The 22,476-nt window shown below is 33.4% G+C and overlaps 1 protein-coding gene across 1 annotated transcript; it reads left to right on the top strand.

Annotated features, from left to right (window-relative positions):
• Positions 1–767: 767 nt before the first annotated feature.
• LOC110374186 (neurotrimin) lies at positions 768–21,901 on the top strand. The gene is made up of 10 exons (XM_049838665.2): positions 768–1,286; positions 10,947–11,044; positions 12,523–12,730; positions 13,799–13,957; positions 14,848–14,976; positions 15,813–15,950; positions 19,848–19,997; positions 20,226–20,258; positions 20,578–20,640; positions 21,123–21,901. The coding sequence occupies exons 1-10, from the start codon at positions 1,184–1,186 to the stop codon at positions 21,227–21,229; spliced, it is 1,188 nt and encodes a 395-aa protein (XP_049694622.2). The 5' UTR covers positions 768–1,183; the 3' UTR covers positions 21,230–21,901.
• The last annotated feature ends 575 nt before the right edge of the window (positions 21,902–22,476 follow it).

Genomic DNA, 22,476 nt, shown 5'->3' with positions numbered 1-22,476 from the left:
AACAGCGCCCGGTACGTTCAGTTCCAATAATAAGTGATTGTTGAGCAAAGTCCTGGAATTGTACATTTCTAAACAACTTCTTTTTATATAAGTTTTTTCTATATTAATAAAAGTTTTTTAAAATTAATTTTATAAAATTGAAGAGTACTTTGCAATATAATTAAATATAGTTCATAGAAATCATTACCTATATGATATCAAAAGTCTGAAAGATATTTAACTCATTATTTTATGTACTAGAATTCAAGTGTACTTAAATTACGTAAGAGAGTACGTACACTATGACATTAAAAACATTTGCATTGCACGTGATTACAAAAATATTTGCCAAAAAATTCGTACTTTTTATCTTTTTTAGTTTAAACAGTACTTAATCATTAAAAAGTAATCATCCCGCACATAGCATGCAGGTTTTGTTCACAAAGCTCTGACATTGTAATCTTACATTGACGTGCTTTTTGTAACAGAGAAAACAAAAAGCATTTATGAATTAAAGAACACAATGATTCATATCTTGTATTTTTTGTGCTAAATATTTATTTTTCGCAGTACCCTCTGTCATAATTGCCACCCGAATTGCTGGGATTGGTAAACCATATGAAAACGAGTTAGCCAATAAACTGAGTACTTTTCCTTCTTATGAAAAGAAATGTCAGTATCAGAAGGTTAATGAATTAAAAGCGTGCCCACCTTGTGTGAAAGAGAGGGCGATATGGAGGAGGTGTCGGTTTCTGCCGGCACCGGTACAACTCGCTTGCAACAGTTATCTCGAAGCCGTCGACGGTGACGGTCGCGTGCTGCTCGCCCGCCTCAACTCTCGTATCAAACTTTTCACGGGATTTCGGGAAAACATTACGTACTTTCTAAGTTGCCCGCCTCCTTAATCACTTTTTTGCGTGTGTTCTATGCAATCTGAAAGAAAATTCACCGCTGGTTTTATGTTTCAGTTTGTTTATTTCGAATTTTGTCATTCTCCGAAATAACCCTGCTGTTATACGTCATAACTAGTTTGTGACCAATTATGGTGACATGTTGACGAATTATTTGATCAGGATGGTTATTTACACTAAATTTGATTTGGCGCCCAACGTGGGACAGAAATAAGTTGATTATATTTTAAGTCAAATAACAATATTGGAGTCAAAATTATTGAAATACCTAAATATAAAACTTTACAATCACGATGATGTTACTATATAGACTGTGTATATGGAAAAGTGGAAAAATGTTAATGGCACTGTTTCTTTTGGATTGGCTATTTGCTGCTTCAACGGACGCTACCACTCGTAAGTATAATTTATTTTTAATAACTGTTAAGGATAGTATAAAACCTTCATTTGACTAAATCATAAAAATTGTTAGACAATGTCATTTTTTTTTCATAACAAAATATTCTACTACAGGTATAATGTAAAAAAAAATTGGTACGCTTCTGCCGAAAACAATGTACCATTATTTACAAAAAATATTGGACCAATATTCACTTCAGGTTTCTGTTCACAGTATAAAATTAAGCTGCAAACAAGAATGCAGCAGTGCTATAACATAGCGTGTACTTTATGACCAATATAAAAGCGTTCAGGCGAACTTACTTTATTATAATTACGTGCTCTTTAAATTATCTCCCCTTTACTTACTCTAAAACCAGGTTTTGTGGTAACAATATCTCTTTTATTGGCTAAATAAATGGTACCGCATTTGGTCATAAGTAGTTATTTAAAGTTGGGAAAGAAACTCTAATATGTTTCCACACGGAAGCTACTGAATCGGTTTTATATGAAATTTCTATATTTTTTGCAAGATTTCTATTCCAATACAGGCAAGTACCAATGTATAATTTGAGAGTGTTATCTGCTATAATCCGCTTTTCAACTGTTTCTCGTTCATTCCTTCTCCATATGAGATGAGGCCGTGAAATATTTTTAATGGACACAAATAAGTAAAAACGCGGGAAAATTCTTACACCATTCATGTGTAAGTACTAAGAATACACATCCTTTGAAAATAAATATGATAGCATATGATGGATGAACTTTAATGCAGGTGAAAGTTTAATTGCATTAAAGACCGCATTATCCTCGCGTAGAAGTTAAATATCAAAACGCAGAAGTGTCATTGACCTTGCTTAAGCCACATGAAAACTGTGCTAGCGAATAAACTGTGTAAAAACTGAAATTTGAATACGCGAACCAGGAAAATAATGAGCGTGGTTTACACAACAATTACCTAAACAAAATAATGTCAGATTTGTACTATTTATTGCTTAACGTGCAAACTAGTACAGTTGTTTATAATAAAAAACTATATTATAATAAAATACTTATTTATTTTTTTACTTTTAATCTATCTCAAAAACAAAATGCATTTCAATTGCTTATCTACACAATATAATAAAGAAGACGCTTTTTTTGTTTGTTTGTGTCCTAAGGCTCCTCAACTACTCGATAGTATGATGCTGGACTATTCCGGAGTAACATAGGCTAAATTTTATCCAGGAGCCAGAAGTAGATTTCACGAGACAAGGGTGAAACCGCGGGAAAACAGCTAGTAGCATATTATTATGTAATGTAGTAAAATCCAGTACTTATATCAATCAGGATACTCTACTAAATTCTGATAACTATACAGCTAACTATACTAACTTCTAGTTTGAACTTCATGGAATTACGGTACTTTGTAAACAATAGATATATCATTAAATATTCACATAGGGCATCACTATATCCAGGTGGAAATTATGTTTACAATGATGAAGGAAAATAAACGGTTTCGAATAAAACTAATTAATTTTACATAACAAGATTTTGTTTGTATATATTCTAGCTCTTTTCCCGCGGTTTTTGCCCGCCCCTGCCCGCCGATAAAAACTGGCCTACTTGGTCTAAGCCTAAGTAGGTACAAGGTTCCACGTTATTTTCATACTAAATAAAATATTAATTAGGATTAGGACGCGGTTACTCGGAGGCAGATTAAACCATTTTCAAAAAACAGAAGAAAATATCTAAGGTGGAAATTTCTTTCTAATGTCAGGTTTGTTTGGGAGTATTTTGTCATATATTTTTTCCAATAAAGATGCAACCTGCTTGAAGTTTCACTCACCATTTAAAAAATGCAAGGAATGAGTACCGAATTCAAACTCCAGAAATGAAAACTATTTGCTAGAATCATAAAACACCAATCAATTCCCAACACAAACAACTTTAGAAAGTCAGAAGTCAGTACAATAATTAAACTGTTTCCTATCGAAAATTTTGTTTTGGTCAACGAGAAGCCTAACTTCAATGTATTGGCGATAAAGACAAAGTTACTACAGTTAGTTATGTGCCTAACTGACCTCTTTTTTAATTTTGATTGAATGATAGATGATCTATTCGTTGAATATTTACAATAACAACAGGTCTTATTATATTAACAGCACATAGTTAATTTGTGTGTCATCTGGTTGATTTTCTGTTCATTCCGGAATACCAAGAACATTTTTAATTCAATATTATTTTTTTTCAGTAAGTTAATACGTTGTGCTCTTATTGAAACTATCGTTTGTCCTTCTACAAGTCCTAGTGGATCTCCATTCAGTATGCGTTGTCCTGTAAATGCATGTCATTTTAATACTTAGAATTTTATTGCCCTTAACTTTTAGGACACATATAGTTTAAATAATATCAATATAATTTTTTAACACCTTACGATTGCGCTTTTATTCCTTGTTTTTTTTTATAAGATTCATATTTTGATAGTATGTATGTATATGTGGCATGTGTAAGCTATACAAATTGTTTTTGAATCATGTGTAGGTGTTCCGTGATCTGCCGGAAGCCGGGTAACCTTTACCGCGAGACTTAACTTAATCCAGTAAAGGATAACATCAAACAGCATATCAATCTTCTCTATTACCCACAGTTTATATAATATTTTATTATTTATTCACTTTATAACAGTACTTAAGCACGGGTATTAAAAATTCGGTAGTAAATAATCTCTAGGAATAGTTCAAATTGGCATTCTAGGAACCAGATTTTGCACATCGATTTATTCTCTCCTACCGTAGGAACTAAAGTAATGTTAGCTTTCTAATAGGAAAGGAATGGCCCGAACAAAATCGTGTCCGAAGCTTCATTCATGGAGTTATCCTAGTAATGTGCTGAACCTGACTGTTTCAATGTTTCTACACATGTTTTTATTCTTTCACGAAATACTACTTAATGAATTTTGATTAAACCCGGCAGTTATATAGCTTATCTATCACAATAATATGAATGGCTACTTACTTTTTATTCAATTGCGGGATGTATTTCTCTCGAAACGCGGACGAAACCACTGGCCGCTAGTTTTAAATAACTTCAAGCTAACAAAGTAACTAACATGATGATTTGGAAATATTATTTTACCACACTTCATCGCACACCACGTATTTTATTTTAAACTATAAAACATAAAATGCAAATTTGTAAAGTTCTATGTAACTACAATCGAAAACATAACACTGTCTATGATATTCAAATGCTAAGTTATCAAAGTCTATGAACTATCACTTTCGTGTTAGAGAACGTAGGGTGTTCTAAAGACAGGGCTTACCCGCCATTAGTCCGGGTAAGTCTATCAAACTGGCGGTGTAAGCATTGCTTGCATTGCTGTGTAAGGACGAGCCATTTGCGAACTTGCATGTAATCACCGCTGTTATGCAACTATGTATATTAAACCGACGATTGCGCAGCAACTGAGGTTCTGTCTATGGCAGTTCGTCGGGTCAGGATCATATGTACTTATTTGTTAACTTTTCATAGATCTTGTAAATAGAAAAATCTTTTATACATATTAGCCCATTTTGATGATACCACCCGTATTGCAAACTTTTAGTCAACCGATAGTATGTTTGGGTTCATCATTCAGAATGGAGATGAATGGAATATATTTGATAATGACTGAAAACTTTGATTTAGATTTTTTATTAAAATTGCCAACCATCGATAGGGTCGATCGTCCGACTGTTTAGTCTGCAGTGTGTGGACGATCTTAATGTGCATTTAATATGAACGTATTACCAGGCCAAAACTAGTATTAAATAACCTTGTTCTGAGCATTTTGAGCGACACATTGAATTAGGGGATCCGTTGTCAGACATTTACATATATTACATAATAAATATTATACCGTACAACTGCGTGTTGGACCCATAACAATGTAGGGTTTCGTACCACAGAGTATTTCCGTTTTCTGACCACATAAATACCTGACTTTATTTTGCGGTCGGTACTCAAAGTAGCGGTCAACTTAAAATATTCAGTGTTCCAAAATTTTATAAATGTATTTCGTTTCTGCCATTTTTATTTTTGCTACTTAAATGACCGCAGTAGTAGCCCGAAGTTTTATTTCAATGATATCTAAAAGGTGTAATAATTATACCTTTAAAATTCTGCAGCTTGAATTTCAGCTTTTGATATTATTTTTCCCAAATCTATAAATAACTAATTGACAATGTTATCATTCATGTGTTACTAATTAAGAGACATTTCAACTATCCACTACTTATTTCAACTCTACAAAACTAAAACGTAATCTCTCAAATTACAAAGCTAAAACAACACGCATAAAACATAACACAAAATAAACACAATTCCAGCGATCTAATTCACTAAATCACATTAAATAGGTGTGAATCTAAAATGAATCAGTTTTTGGTTTGTATTTGGTTTATCGCGGTGAAACTTGACGTGCAGTCAATTAGTAGGGCAGGGTGTTCGCCGGGGCGCGTTCCTAATTTGTCAGTGACAACGTCGGAAGTTTAACAAGCCTAGTTTTAACAATATCAACCACTATAGCGCCATTTAGAAAACATTAAATCAAATTGTGCTGTCAAGGATTTATATAGCCGCAGTATTTATGGCACAAGTTTCTATTACGTCGATTGTTTATTAGCTATTTAGTGGCATGATTTCAGCTTGGTTTCCAATATAGATTCAATTCCCCGTAGTTCGTCGGTTACAGTTAGTATTGAGCACAGTATTAACGTGACACATTTTCATTCTAAAATTCACCGATAAGGGACTTTGAAAGTTTATTCTGCTCGTAGTCTCTCGGTTGAAATAAATTACTAACTTCACACATAATTTCTAATGTATATGTGATTGTCCCTAGTCTCTCTGTGATTTCCTGAAGTTTTGTTTTTAGGCCAACGAGTTAATTTTGAAATGAGGTGTAGAAAATATGTTTTCACCCAAAGGGACGATTTATTTGGGATGGTTATAATGTTCGCATTTTTTAGACCCAAATTAAAACACTCTACGGATAATTACCTAACTGCTTAAATTGTAGATTTTTATGTTGCTGTCTAAATGAAAAAATAGTTAAGGATACGGTAGAGTACATGCATTGAATTCGAAACACAAACCCCATATAAGCTCAAGTAAAAAAATAACTTCATCATATCATTTATTAGAACGATGATTTATTTATAGTTGTCCAAAATTAATGTTATATCGGACACAAACATTTGTATACTCAAGTTAATAGCTTATCTCTTCGGTTGAAAGCGTCGCATAATTATGATAGGACTTCATTCAACGTCGATTAATCATAAATCTTCGCCATTTTGTACTTTACGTGGGCCGCTAAGTATTTATGATAATAATTCTTGGTAGTATCATTTAGATCGGTAAGTCTATTTTTGCGTGGATTCTTATAGAACTAATATTGGTAATTTAAATATAGGATTTTTACTAAAGGTTCGTGATATTTTAAGTCTAGACCCAAATAATTAAATTCGATTTTTTGTCATAGAAACTTTTTAATTGAATCCGATTAGAATGAACTATATACCTACATTCGTACATTCTGTTTATCAACAAAGAATTGCTTTACGATATATTATTACAAACGCTATTTTTAGATACCCATACTTTTTATGAGTCATTTGACTAAAAAGCTTCTAAGAAATAAAAAGAAAAGCTCTAAATTATAATAATCGTACGTATGTCAGTTTTGACCTGATTTCGTAATATTTTGGTTTCGTGTGTCGCGTGCTACGGAACTAATTTAATAAAAACAACACAGTTTATTAAAGGGTATTTTGGCATTACCGCTGAGATTCATGTCACACACTAACCTTCTTAAGTTAAGCACCTTATCGCATTATACTGATAATAGCTTTGAGTATAACAGAATATGAAATGCGGCTTGCAAATTTTCTAGGAATAGTTTTAAGCTGTATTGATTGGAGCTTTCCATTTTTAATAATCTTACCTATGGAAATATAAATGTTATTCGCAATCTTCTCTTTATTCAATGTACTTTGCATATTATAAGCTCACTTGAAATCAAAACTACTACTTACTACTAAAACTTAATTTTGACAAAAAAAACTTGCTGCATTTACCACGCATAATTACCTATAACATTTTACTGATACTGTAGGCTTACAAATATTCAAAAAGTGCAATACCACAAACTTTCCCAACACAATACAAAATACAATGTTAGAAAATATCTCGGTTACAAAATATTCGGAATCAATTTATTTTTGCCTGAAGCACGCAACTCTGTTCTGACCGTCGATAAAGCACGCGTTCACAGCCTGAAACTGTTTTATATAGCGACCTAGTGGAAAAATCAAATGGTTTTTTACCACCTTTTTCAAACACAACCTCTAGAAATAACTGTTCTCTAGATGTATTCGACCACGTTGACGACCGCTATACACTAAAAAACTGAAAAGGAAGAAGAAAATTTACCTTAGTACAGGCCTCGATAAATATTCACAATGTTTTGGGGTTTACCAACCTATCATTATAGGTCACTAAACTCCGAATCGAAAGTTTTGATAGGAAATATTATATTGTTGTATTTGATGATTAGTAGATCATTAATTATGACATTTTATTTAAAGGTCATATTAAATTAATTTGGGGACTAAAACTGTGTTAAAATGTTGCTCATAACATTAATATCCAAACATCTGTTATCATGTAAGTACATCAAACATTTTTGTATATTAATCCCAAAAAATTAACATAGGCTGACATAATGGATTTTATCGCAAAAAGCGATCGTTTACAGACAACCTTTAATTATACCTTTTAATTATTCTACTAAAGATAACTTGTTAACACAAATGTGATTTGTAGGGCAAAAAAAACTGGGTACCCAAAAATATGTGACTTCATCGTCTACATTAATTTATTACACAAAAAAATTGAAGGTGCGGTACAATAATTGAACCCAAATACGTTGGAAGAGAACAGGAATGATTTTGAATATTATTGTGACTTGGACAGATATAAGTATTACAACTATGCATAACTTACAATCCCACTTTTGGGAACTTAACACTATCTCCCTATGAGATCGCGTGGGACGTAGTTCATCGAGCTGGCTCATTGCGGCTTGGCAAAATAGGCTACTTTGACCTCAATTCTTGAATTATTAGTTTAACATTATTATTTCCTATTAGCTTAAACTTTAACACTAACAGTCAGTTAGTCGAAATATAGTTTTGAAGTTTATTCAGCTCTGAATTTCTGGTAGGCAGATAAATGATGTAAGCATTAGTTTAGGTACCTAACGAGTGGAAGGATGAAATAAAATTTTACATTTCATATTAAGTATATGAAATGTAATTTTTTTTCATCGTTTTAAAATTTAAGCGTTTTATGCATAAATATTTATTAAAGTAAACTTTCTGTTGAAAAACAATCATTGGTACTTATTTCATCGAGTAACTTTATTTGACAATTTAATTATCATTACTACAGTTACTCATCAAATATTGAGAAAAACACTACATACTTGACACCGTCATTCTGAAATCCGCGCGCAATAAATTTTAGAAGCAGCATTTGATGTAATGTGACCTCACGCCAATGGATGCGCTACGTTTCACCCACTGACCAATTAGTTAGTAGCGTGTCAGGTTTATACCCGTTACGTTCTAATTATCATCATTACCAGTTTTCCAGAGACGGCTGGTAACAGAATTGATTGTGAAATAGGCGCTTTCCGCGGGTTGACTGGCTTAAAATGGGCAGATTTTTAGACAACACATTTTGAGTTGTGTTGAGACAACTTCATTTCCCGTGGTAGTTCTGTTCCTCAGTGGCAGTGAAAGCGAATGAAACCTAATATTTAATTTCTGATTCACATATTTAAGCAACAATTGGATAATCAGATAAGTTTTACTACGAATTAAATCAATCGACTTTTTGAACTTGTTAAATAAACAATGTGGTTTTCACATTCACTGCAAAACTCCTTATATTTAATTAACTGTATTATATATCATATGTGTGTTCGTGTATTAGCATTTCGAAGAGCATATAATTTATGCCACAAACCTGGTAAGACGAGCCTTAATCATATACACCGCTTCACTGAAATTCATAATTAGGCAACAAACTCGACTCTAGCTTTTACAATAAGAAATTGAAACAAAAGATTTCCACTCAATTAAAACATTTTGGTAGTTTCATTTGTAGTCAAAAGCCTCAAACAGAATAATAGGCAAGATTTTCTTAAAAAAATATGGCTGAATATTTTAATCAGGCAGCAACATGTTGAATCAATAAGACCTTTTGAATAAACGTTCTTTACAAAATTGGTTAAATTTAATTAAAATTTCCAGTCGTGTTGTTGGTAGGTACCGCACGCGATTTCCCAAAAGGTGAAAACATCAACATTTATAGGAGCGAGGCGTTACTAATATTTGTATCTTTACGGCCTTATTTATCCGTTCACATTAAAACAAATCTATTCCCCGACTTGAAAATAAAAGACACGATACATTTGATTTATGGCTGTAAGTTTGTGAGAACTCGTACAAAAATGTTCCTAAATGAGTTGTATTTCGACGAAGTTTCCTTGTAAATAAACCGATGTGTGAAAGAATTAAAACTGTTTCATTGATCGCAAGCGCGACTATAAATTATTATTGGCAGTTTGTTCCACGTGGATTTCAGATGATTTTGGGATGTTTGTAGTAGGTTCCCAAAGCCTAGATTTGTGCCCGGTTATAGAAGATACAACCTCATATCATGGAACCTTATCATAACCAGCAAAATGAGCCTGTCTTTTGGTAATAACTCTGCCTACCACGTATACAATTTTATGCCAAAAACGACCACTCTAGCCACTCAACCGCATATAAACTCCTTATTATGTAATTTTGTGGCTACTAGACGCTTAAGCAAATTACAATCCTAACCTAAGTAGGATTTTGAAGCACCAACCAGAATTAATTTTAGTCCTTATTCGACGTTGCCGGTTGACCTTTAATATCAATTAATTAAAATCAATCATTTTGTCTTTTCATTCTACGAAAATAACGCTTAAAATACAGTTTTATATAATCAAGCCTGTGAATTTTTAATTGTCTCTATTAAGTAATAATTGACATTTAAAGGCAAAACCGTTGGGAGATTTTTATTGAAAAGTGTTTGTAATCGAATAAAGCTTTTCATAAATAAAGTTTCAGTAACTACACGACGATTGGCTGCAGTATAACGGTACTTTTTTGCGGAATCGATTTTTACAACCGTGACTCGTGGTTCTGAATTTGTACCCGGTTTATAGCTGGGTATAGCTGTTACACGGAGCTTAAATCGCACAATTTTTTGTCGTTGTCATGCTATTTGTTTGATTTGGTTACTATCCACATCATCATCTTAGACTTTTTTCTAACGTCCTACAGTTGGGCAGATACAGATACCGACTACAGATAGGTTTAATGAATATGGAGACAGTAAGTTGTACTATTCTAAACTCAGCAAATACAAAGCATATTTCAAACGTCTTTACGTAAAACACGTAATTACGTTCCTATTCATTGCTTTAACATCTTTAAACCAAACCAAGCAATAGATATTATACAACAGATTGACCCGTAGGTAATATACCTAAGTTATGCATACTTTAAGGTAAAATAACTTCAGGTATAATAAATACAGATATTGTTTCAGACGAGCCGGGCTTCAGCGCGCCGATAGCAAATGTGACCGCGCCTCTCGGCCGAGAAGCGATACTCGCGTGCACCGTACACAACCTCTCCACTTATAAGGTAATATTGGTACTTTTTTTGTTTATTATTGCTTAATAAGTACTGGCTGGTAACGACGTTTATGGTACTGAAGATATTATTGTTGTTTCTAGGATTATTACTTTGTAGTTCAGTTGGTGTTGGTGTGTTCCAAATGAATTAAAATTAAAGTAAATAAATAATTAGTTAAGTGTTTTGTGTTAGCTAACAACCGTTCTCAATATTCTGTCTATCAGTTGATTTGCTTACTAGAGTAAAAACAAAGATAGTTGAATATTAGTAACAACCGTAAGAGTTGAAAAAGGTTTATAATAACCTAACAGTAAACAAAATAGAGATTCTAATGTAGCCTGTATGATGATCCCTGGAATCCTAAAGCCACTTTAATTTATTGGAAATATCTCTTACATATTTTTTTAAAATATCCCGTTTATAAAATACAATCCTTAATTGCCATAAATACTCATGAAATAGCAATAATAATGTTAAACCCATTTAAAAGAAATACTAAAGATTTAAGTGAAAAGCCGCGTAAGAGTGAATCTGAAAATCTTATGCCGTAACAACTGAGATATAGCATTATGCTAAATAAGAGCATACTTATAGGATTTAGATCGTACAGCCTTTATTTTAAACATGTTGTTGAAGACTCCTTCTTACAGTTTTACTTAAACTTGCTCTATCTGAGAAGCAAGCTGCTAAAAACTTTCAAGTTAAACAGATTGTGAATATGAACAATTAAGATGAAGTTAGGGTGAAAATGTTGCCAGGTTTTTTTCTGATTACAGAAATATGGATACTAATACAATGTAAACAACTTTACTTCTTTAAATGACTAGGAAAGTATAATTCTCAATTGGGGAAAAGCCCCTTATACAGCATAAAAGATTTGAGAAATTAAAAAAATATCATAATTGAAGGCCTCCTTCTCTTTGGGGAGTCGGTTAAAAATCATAGCTGATATAATAATATCTCTAACTTCATATTGTAATTCCTAGGTTATCTATCTCATAAATAAGGAACGAGAGAACTATTATTAGCGGAGTGACGCGACAGTTTGTGATTGCGATTTCAAATCAATGGTAATTGGCGTAAGAATAGATAAGTACATAGGACTGCTTTTAATGTTACATCGAATGTCGAAGTTATGTGTGAGCTAGACTTAACATGTATCTTACTTTGTGAAAGCACATATGAAGGTTACGCTGAATTTTAGTACAACACATAAAGTTAGTGGACACATTTTTCAATAGCACCTTTATCGATTTTGAACGAACTGGGTACATTGCAAAAACGTACTACCTAGAATCAACCAACAGTATCGTATATCAACTTTGCCATAGAACTCCTAAAAATGTCGTTCGAAACTTGAAAAAAGTTTTTCAATCGATGTTTGCGTATGAGCACCAAACTCCTTGAACGTCGCATTCTGGTCTGGCTGGTATGGCTGGTCGTAATCGTAATGGTGTTTTTTTAAAGCCATAAACTTTTGGTAATAGGTGGCGTGGCTGCGAGTGGACACGCAGACTATTCTTACAATCCACACGCACGTGATATCGAGGAGTCGAAGAGTGGGGGTGACGCATAGTGACCACAGGACCTGGTTCCTTCACATCAGGGAGCTTCGGGAGACGGACAGAGGATGGTACATGTGTCAGATTAACACAGATCCTATGAAGTCGCAACTTGGGTATTTGGATATTGTTGGTGAGTTCTTTATGTATTCTGTTTTGTCGATCAGTCTATAATTACTTATAATGTAAAGCCAACGTGCTAATCTCAGGATCTAATGGGCTAGTTTATCGCGGTACGTCAAGTAACCGCCGCGGGATGCGGGTGAAACTGCTGGTGGAGGCTAGTTACATATGCATATATATTTGTTACCGTACGAGTACATAATGTCTAAGTCGTCCACATTCAAGCGATACGTCTTGGCAAAGTGAAATTCGTATTATTTTGGAAATACAAAGAAATGCTTCATAAATATTTTAAGTAAGATTTACCAAGAAATGTAGTATGGGTAATTATTATTTTATTTTAATTAATATGAACCAAAGTCATTGCACCACAGATAAATAATAATTAATTTCATAAATGTCTACTTTGAATTTAAATGATGACGTTTCTTATTAACATTTAGCTAAAATATACTTAGAAGTTCTTTTGTTTTAGAAGTAAATGGTACCTATATTCCAAGAAAGGTTTAGATTCTACAATATGCTAATGTAAAGTGGTCTCGTAATCAAAAAGCTTAGAGACTACCCACACTTCTAATTTCCAGTCGAACTAAGTTTTAGATAAATCTTAAACATAAGTTTATAATTTTAGTAGCTGTAGCCAAGTCGTTTGATTTCTAATATTGATTGTTTAAAGAACGAACTCTTCAGTTTATTGTTCACGCAGTTGCTAGATGTGGTTTGGGTATTTTAATTGAAATATTTATTAATATTTAAATGAGTAGAAATAAAAGTTCTGATGTTTGAACGAGAATTGGTAAAATATCTGAATACCTTTGCAGTGGGCGTAGCTTAAAGTTTTCCTCATATGTGAAAGAGATAAACCGTCACCCTCATATAACAACTACAAAACTTTCACTTTCAGAAAAGCAACAAAATATTTAAAACCCAGTGATTTTGATTGTCACTTTAATAAAAACTCGCAATGAGGTCAATTTTTCATATAAACGACATACAATAGGAAAAACTCTCATGTTCAGCACACAAAAAAATCTTACACTCAATAACCTTATTTAAACATAATTTGTTTTCCAACCAGTACCTCCGGATATCCTCGACCGAGGCACGAGCACAGACCAAACGGTGCGAGAAGGCGCCTCGATAAATTTAACATGCGCCGCCACAGGATCACCGCATCCGCAAATTACTTGGAGAAGAGAACATTCCAAACCTATTACCATCTCAGATGGCATGCAAGGTAAACACTGTTTGAGCATTAGCAGCAATGTAACGCGATCTTGTCTAGTTATTATATTGACGTTGTATTGTTTGATATTTGAGAGAGATCGTGGCTAAATAATAGACACATCGGTTCAAAGACTGTAGGATCAGTTGTGCTTAGCGTGGTCGATTCGGGTTTGGGCGAACAATATGGCACGTTAAGCTGAAGGACCTAGGTGTGTAAATCACAGTCAGTCAGAAGCTAAAAAGTTAGACAACCAGTCTTTATATCAAGCTACATTTACATACAGTTTGGTAATGAAATGGAAATCAGATGGCAGTCTTTCCATTTTAAACTGCAGTCAGTTGTATAGAAAACTGAGCTTAAAAGGTTCTAGGAACGTCATATAATTACTAAGGTCTTTAATTAAGTGTATGTAGGTATGTATGTAAACATGAACTCTAAATATAGCCGTTATAAACACAAACAAGATGCGAACAGTGAACTGTTTACTTCGCATGACTAAGTTTGTGCCTAGCGTTGTACATGGCTGTCCATGTACAACGTATCAAATCTTGTTTCACATATCAATTTTTATATAATATGCATATTAACTTATTGTAACTTTACCTTTAAATAAACTCAATACAGGAGATATAAACCTGATGAATAATAGAAAATACTTTATAAATATTATTTAAATCGTTTAAACTACCAATAACATTAAACAGAGCCTGTTTTAATGTCATTCACATTGCCATTGCCATTTTCGAGGCTAGATTAATGGGGATACAATCGTGATGCATTTTTGTCCTTTTTTATTGGAGAAAATGAACTTGAAAATATCGTAACCTTCCAATTTGCAATAGTTTATGAATACCTACTTACTACTCTGAAACAGTTTTTATCCGTCTATTTTTTTCTAGTAACGTCATTTGAGGGTCCGGAGCTGAATATAAGTCGTGTGACGAGACAACATGCGGGGGCTTATCTATGCATCGCGTCAAACGGCGTGCCTCCGACGGTCAGCAAGAGAATCATGCTTACTGTACAGTGTGAGTATTTAAATTAAAAAATAAATCGAGGAAAATGTATATGACATTTCCAAACTAGGCTCTGCTAGTTACAAAGCTAAAATTTAAACTGAAAGCCTCTTTTTGGATATCTTCGTAAACGTATCTATACATACAGTTTAGCTGGTTGTTGAATAACTATGTATGTTGCTGTATACTATACTTTCATTATTTTCTAGTTTAATAAAATTGTACTTAGGGATCATTCCCTTTCGAATATGAATGAATTCTATTACGCAATATTTTTATGAGATGGGTAAATATACAAACAAGTCTTTATCCCTATATAACAAAGGTTTACTGCAACTTACATATATCTTCATTAACTAACATTCACTGGTTCCTACTTATTTATTCTCAGAATGAACTTTAATCTTATCATAGTAATGTCATATCAAGTTACAGTGATGCTGATTGGATAATTAACCATTAGATTAGACGCTGAAATTGTAATCGGAAATTGTTAACTAATTGTATGTAATTGCTCTTGAGATATAGGATTACGTGTGTGCAACTGAGTTTGATAGGTATCTCTATCCAGACAGCATATAGAAACGCAAGATTAATTAGGGCCACTCAACTTGACTTATACGCGTTTTCATACGATTTTTTTTACCTAATCAGAAAATATAAACAAGAGAAACAAAAACGACCAAAATACACAACAGAAAAAAACTGCTTATTTATAATTTATTTCAAGTGGGCTTCGAAAGAGGCATTATAAAAATCAAAGGTCAAATCAATTTCATAGTTTCAAACGCTTCTAAGAGAACGAAGTAGTAGGCAGACTTCTAATTTATGTATATTTTTTCTCCTAGTTCCCCCAGTAATAACAATAAGGAACCAGCTAGTGGGGGCGGCGCTGGGCACCGAGCTAGTGCTGGAATGTGAGACGGAGGCCTATCCTAAACCAGTCAGCTACTGGAGCAGAGATAACGGCGAGATCGTCCCTGTTGGTGAGTGTTGCTTTTTATTTAGTTTTGCAGCCGCAGACTAAACAATTGAGAAGATGCAATAGTTTTGTCTTGATTTCATTAAAAGTTGTCAATCGGTCTGATACCGGCTAACGGCCTACTGACATTCATCTTCATACTCATTTATAAGCCCAGACAAACTATCTTTCCACTAGTTTGCAGTGTGCTCTAAATTATACCATGGGCATTTACATGGTTACTGTGGCGCTACTTTAATTTCCTTCGCTATCAAATCGTATAAAGAGAATTCAACTCTCCCCCATGCGTCAACTTTCCAAGTTCTGAAATGTAAAACTGTATTAATGTGCAATAAAAATAAGATGTGATATTTACCGAATTAACCAAATATTAACGATGGTGTTAAAGTAGCATACTTTTATTATCAAAAATGCAATATATGTGTTATTATGCTGTTACATATTTTCAAATTATTAAACATGGTATTTAATTACGAATTTATAAAATTCCATGTAATCTGGTAATTGTCTGCGCATTAACAAATTCATGAGAATACAATTCAATTAATTTTGTAACACTCTACAATAAGTTTTAATAACCTATAATCCCGACATTAGGGTATGGTATTTCAGATTTTAAATAGGTTCTATTGTTTTATAAGTTTAACAACCATTCTCTTTCACTAACCTTCATAGTATGAAGGGTCTCATTATCTTAATAAGCCACATTTCTACAAAGCCCACACAAATCGGCCTCATGTATCTTCACCCGCATCGGATTTGGACGTTCAAACTGAGCTTACGCCAGCACTCACTTAAATTATACATAATATACGTTACGTATAGTGGCCAATTAAAACAAATATTCGTCTGAAACGAAGTTACAGTCGAGTGCCATAGAATCGGGTCAGTTGCAAAATTTTGTTACATCTTCAAAGCTACAAGAGTTAGCTTAATGAAGTAAAAATTTGGTTTTATACAAAAAAATATTGTTCATTTTGAATTTGGAGGATTAAACCCACTTACTTCTTAATAGCTGCTGTACCTTTTGGAAAGGCGCGTCTAGACATTCCTTAAATATAGCAAGTAGTTAATCCATATATGAGGATTGAGGATATCAATTTTAATATTTTTGTCACTAATCCAAGTTAATTGGCCACGAGTGTATATTTCATAGATTACGTTTAGCGACCAATTAAAATGAATATTCAAAACGTAACTAGTTCCACGATATTATGTACATAAAACTTGGTGTTATACCTAAAATAATAAGTATCGTATATTCTGGCTTTCATGCAGCTTTGCTTGTTTCCATTGTTAGAACAAAATTAACAAATCCTTTGTTTACTTTCACACTTTCATTACTTTTACATTTTCATTACGAGATAATGTTTTATTTTATTATTTGTTACCAGCATGCGCTTTTACTGTACGTTGTCCTAATTTGATTTAAAGTTTTAAATTAAAGTTATTATCTTGGGAATAGAAAAGTTAGGACTAATGCATGATGCATTGTTTCATTGAAAAAAGTACCGTACTAGATGCAGCTTATACCTACTGAAAGCTGAACCAATTTGGAAAATGGCTAGGCCGATGATCACTTGGTTTAGCAATATAATCCAGATACTTTTTACAAAATTAATAAAGATAATGTCGGCCATGTTTTGGTCGTTACCAAATTTAGTTATCTTACGATATACAGGGGAATTTGTGTTTAGAATTTAATCTAACCTCCACCCACATTGGATAATACCTAAAATACAATCAGTGCTCATGTTTCGATAGTAACTTACCACAATAAACAGCCATTAGCTCTGCAGCAGTCGGAATTTCATTGACGTAAACGCGATTGTCCCTGTCAGCATCTAGTGGCCACTGTGGGCCCAATACCAATTTGCGACTAGCTAATCGAAAGCACACATAATAAATCAACTAATAAACTTATTTCACACAACAAATAAAATAGAACACAACATAAATAAATGCAATTTTTTATTAAAGACCGAGCTTATGGGTCATTCCCAAGAATATTTTGGTCATCTTAGTGCAAGCAAGTTAAATCGATACTGGGACTTTTGAAATGGTAATATTTGGACATCCAGTATTATTTCGTTAAAGTCTGAAATAGCTTTCAATTACAGACTTGCTTCATAAGCTTTTAGGCAAACTTAGGTATGTAGATTGTAGAGTCGACGAGATGCAAAATGCAAAACTAATTTATTTCGGACTTGCGCGTGGACTCAAACTTTTTGGTATGCTGTGACTTTGTGGTCTGATTTTTTTTATTGTGCTTTTAGCTGTAATATGGTCGTCTGTGTTTGTGATACGAGGTAAAAATCTGGGCGAATGTGATTAATGATCCTTTTTTATTCTTGGATCTTTTGCGGTATACGTAGCGAGTAAGACCGCGTTTAGCGAAGCGTTTTGAGATAATATGTGTTCTGGTTCACTTGAGTTGTTTTAAACTTTGCATGAGCTGCTTAAGCAGCCATCTATATCACATTAGAGCTGCATCACATGTTTAGTGCATCGCCGTTATATAACAGACAGTCTAACCTTTTCGCAACAACGGATTCAGCAGTAAACGTGCCAGTATTAACATATTACGTCGGCTAAGTTGGTCTTGAAAGGTCTTAAGTTCAAGTTCCTTTGCTAAGTCGTTACAATGTACGAGTACGACGATTGTTTTCAAACTAACAGTGTTCGGCTTAGAATCACATCGATGTTGTGAGCTGCGCTTATTTCCTTCGACAGAGTCTTTTACACGTTTTTGTTACTAAAAACTTTTTAAATATCAAATTGTTGGGTTCTTTTTACGCTATTTGTGTGTTCGTATTTATCAACGTTTGGACGTCTAAAGTAATTTTACGAAATTGACTGCGAATACCGCATTTTATTAAAAGAAATGGACCATAAATATTTCCACTTTGGCTGAAAGTACTATACTGAGGCACGTATGAGCGCTGTATTTTACATATAATGGAATTATTTCTTCGAAATTGTTCTCGTTTTTTCTTTAACATAACTAAACCCGCGTCGAGTGTCTGTGTGGAAATTAAACATATTCTGTGTTAGATATACCTATGTAGGTATATTCATTCCCTTATGTTTGTACTAATCTGTACTTACAAATATATTTTTTAATGTTTTTTCGTTAGCTTGAACACGCTAATCTCAAAAACTACAAGTACAGTTCACAGATTTGAAAAATTATATCATTCACGTAGCTTACTTATCGGGGATTTGTTTTATGTCCATGGGAATTCCATATACATATGTAGGTACGAGTGACCTCGCTAACAGAAGCTTGTATAATACATACAAATGAACTTATAATTATGTTGGCTGCTTGCATCTTATCCGCTTAGAGGCCAGCTTTAAATTTCAAAGCGTGTGGACCTCTTGGGATAGCCAGCTGAACTACACACGAGACTGGTGCACACAAATATGCAGTTTATTACTGTCCCGTTACAAAATTGGTCGATATTAACAGCCGAGTAATTAAAAGCTCGCCTTTCAAAAGTAATTTCTCGTTAAAATGAAAGTGTTAAAAACTGTGCAAAGGTGCAGCGAACGTTGATTCAAAAAATGGCACAAATTGTGATTTTTTTTAAACATAAATATTATATTTTTGTGAATATTTATCGAGTTCTCGGACTGGTCATAATACTAAGTATTTTATAAAATTAGGGCGTAGAATAAAGTAGGTATGCAATTTTTTGCACCAACAACCACTACAAAGTTTGTCCGTACATATATTTTGTAGCCATTGTTACAACAAAATTATAGCGAGCGCCGTCCGTCATATACCCTATATGTTTCAGCGAGAATTGCTTAAAAGCCCACACATTTCAGTCAGCAACTTCCCCGCATAACGAGGTATTGTATTTTTGTAATATGCTAAATACATTTTCGTGTACAGGGGGTGGTTTGGAGCCGCACAAGATAGATGGATCTTATCGATCAGTGCTGAAACTGGCGATACGACGAGTCACTAGTTCCGATTACGGGACTTACAAATGTGTTTCTAAAAATTCCCTTGGTGACACCGAGGGTACTATTAAATTGTATCGTGAGTATTGGTACTTCTTTTATAACTATGTTAACAAACAATAAATATGCATGTAAAAAAACATATATAGTTGAGTTCTTACTTTCGGAGCATCATTTCTTAGGCCAGGCCAATGATATTATAACACAGCTTAATGCTTAGTAATATAGCAGTATTTTTAACGAAATCAATATTTACGACTAAGAAGTATTCTGATAAAGGGATTGACGAAACTTTTCCTTCCCGCAGCTATGCCTCTTCCAGCGATGGAGAACAAGAATGGTAAGTCATTTAATATCAATAAACCCTTTGAGATATAAATATTGGTGATAGTTAATTTTATTGAGAAATGATTTTGTTTTTTGTATATCTTGTTTTCATTTACATGCATTACGCTACTAATTTGTATTAACAATGCCGCATCAAAGATATTTCATTTATTACATGACATTATAATCAAACATTTAAAGGTTACCAATGTCACAAAAAAGTTCCAAATATATACATACATACATAATATCGTAAACGACCCCGATTCATTTCTATCGTGTGTACAAAGTTTCAGAATGTTGATCACGTACTAATGTGAATGTTTTGACAGTTGTCCAAAGGTTAAACATCATAGCTGATAAATCATCTGAAAGTACACCCTTCGGCACCCAAGGTACGTATTAACTACGGTCAACAACAATTTTGATTTAATATCCGGCAATTACAGGCGAACCTTCGCCTGTGTTTATAATATAAATATCTGATTTAAATAATAATTGTCACGTTAAAGTTAATGGGTTTCTGCGTACTTTTGTATGGAGTTGACTGTGTTTTGAAAAGTTAAGTATGGTTTATGACCTGATGAAGGTTGTATGAAGGAAAAGAATCCTTAGGCATGAGAAAATCAATTTAATTAAAACAGTTTGTATTGTTCATAAAATGTATAATTATGGAAACCTATTTCTCATGAATCACACAAGGATTTCCTGTTTATTTTATACACAAGTGCCGTCAAAGTTCCAATTCGAGAAATAGGGAAATATTTCTGTAGCCTTACAAATACAGTTCTATAAATAGCTACAGAAAAAAATATCCCTTTGTGTTACCAGAAATACAATGAAAATATGTTTTTGTTAATTAGTACAATGTTTTCAGATTTCAGGTTACAAGATTACAACAGGGCGGGATCAATAGAGCTTTGGTGCCGTGTTTGTTTATGCTTATTAGTACTTTTCATCCAAATAGCGGCGACCCGGGTTTAATGTTCCTGTTTAAGTTTAGTCAATAAGTAAATAATACTTGCCCATACAGTTCAATCAATTAGATGGGCTTAGCTTCAGTTTGTAAATCTTCAAAATAACTAAACCTTCAACTTTCAATTTGTTTTTTTAATTTGTCTTTTGTATGCTTCCATGATTAATCCTTGTACATCAAAAAGTTTCTTACTTAAGGCTTAATTCTATAAATGAAAATAAAACGAATTTCAAAATGTGTATAAAATGGAATTGTTTCATCGTGTCGCTTGCGGCGTTGGGTAAAATTATCATAAGGGAAGTTCGTTTAAAATATGAACGAAATTGGAAGGTTCACATTTTCGATGAAGAGGTTGAAAGGAGTCAGTTAAATTCCTTGGCCTTGTTAATCACTTCACACAAAAAAATGAGAAACTCTATACATATTCCAATATTAAAAACAATCGCTGGTAGTATTGAATTCTATGAAACTATATACATTTTAATTGGTTACCCGATAGTCAGAATTAATTATCCAACACTATACCTGCAAAAGGTTATTTTGATGATGTTTGGGTACAAAATTGAACGTTAAAGGACAGTAACGTGGACGCACTGAAATATTCAGGCTAGCGCCCGAGATTTTGCAGATAGTCTTTTGTCGAATCCTCAGATTATGTGAAAAGAGGGAAAGGTTTCGTTCCTTTCGTTCATATTAAAAATATAGTATCTACTTACTGAAGAATAAAATTAAGGAACTTTGTTTTTATTTTTACTTCTGCTTTTGTTCACATTATATTATTTTTTAAAAACAATCGGGACTTAAACGTGATATATAATATAGGTACGTTACCTTTTTCTTTACCAGATGTTTCGGCCGAATGCACCGACCGTGGTGAAGGCACTCGAGATAATTTTGTTTATAAAAGTGGGTGACTTTCATTTGTTTTAAAACATACCCAGTGTATCATTTTAATGTGACACCGAAATGATCGGTTGAATACATGACAAGAAATAATGGACTTTATTCCATACAGAAATTATGAGTACTGAATATTCCTGTAAGTTTTATTAATTGTTCGATCAGCCATCAAACGTTCCAATTATACATTATGCAGCAGTCCAACGTGGGATGAATTAAAATCTGATGTAATTCAATAAGTAATTATGTCACCGCATAATGTATCTACCGTGGCAGGTAATGTGGTAAAAATAATATTGCAAAATTCTCCGTTAATATTTCTGAGAGGGAAGAGCAATATACCTCGTAGGTGCAA

This window comes from Helicoverpa armigera, chromosome 12 (assembly GCF_030705265.1).
Source record: "Helicoverpa armigera isolate CAAS_96S chromosome 12, ASM3070526v1, whole genome shotgun sequence".
NCBI lineage: Eukaryota > Metazoa > Arthropoda > Insecta > Lepidoptera > Noctuidae > Helicoverpa > Helicoverpa armigera.
Note: the sequence above shows the minus strand (reverse complement) of the source record. Positions and strands in the feature narration are given on the sequence as shown.

Bases quoted from the DNA above. Each gene is read 5' to 3' on its own strand.
- LOC110374186 (XM_049838665.2), top strand. From the start codon at position 1,184: ATGATGTTACTATATAGACTGTGTATATGGAAAAGTGGAAAAATGTTA. The intron at 19,998-20,225 runs GTGAGTATTGGT...TCCTTCCCGCAG, and splicing joins GGGTACTATTAAATTGTATC to CTATGCCTCTTCCAGCGATG. The intron at 20,259-20,577 runs GTAAGTCATTTA...ATGTTTTGACAG, and splicing joins AGCGATGGAGAACAAGAATG to TTGTCCAAAGGTTAAACATC.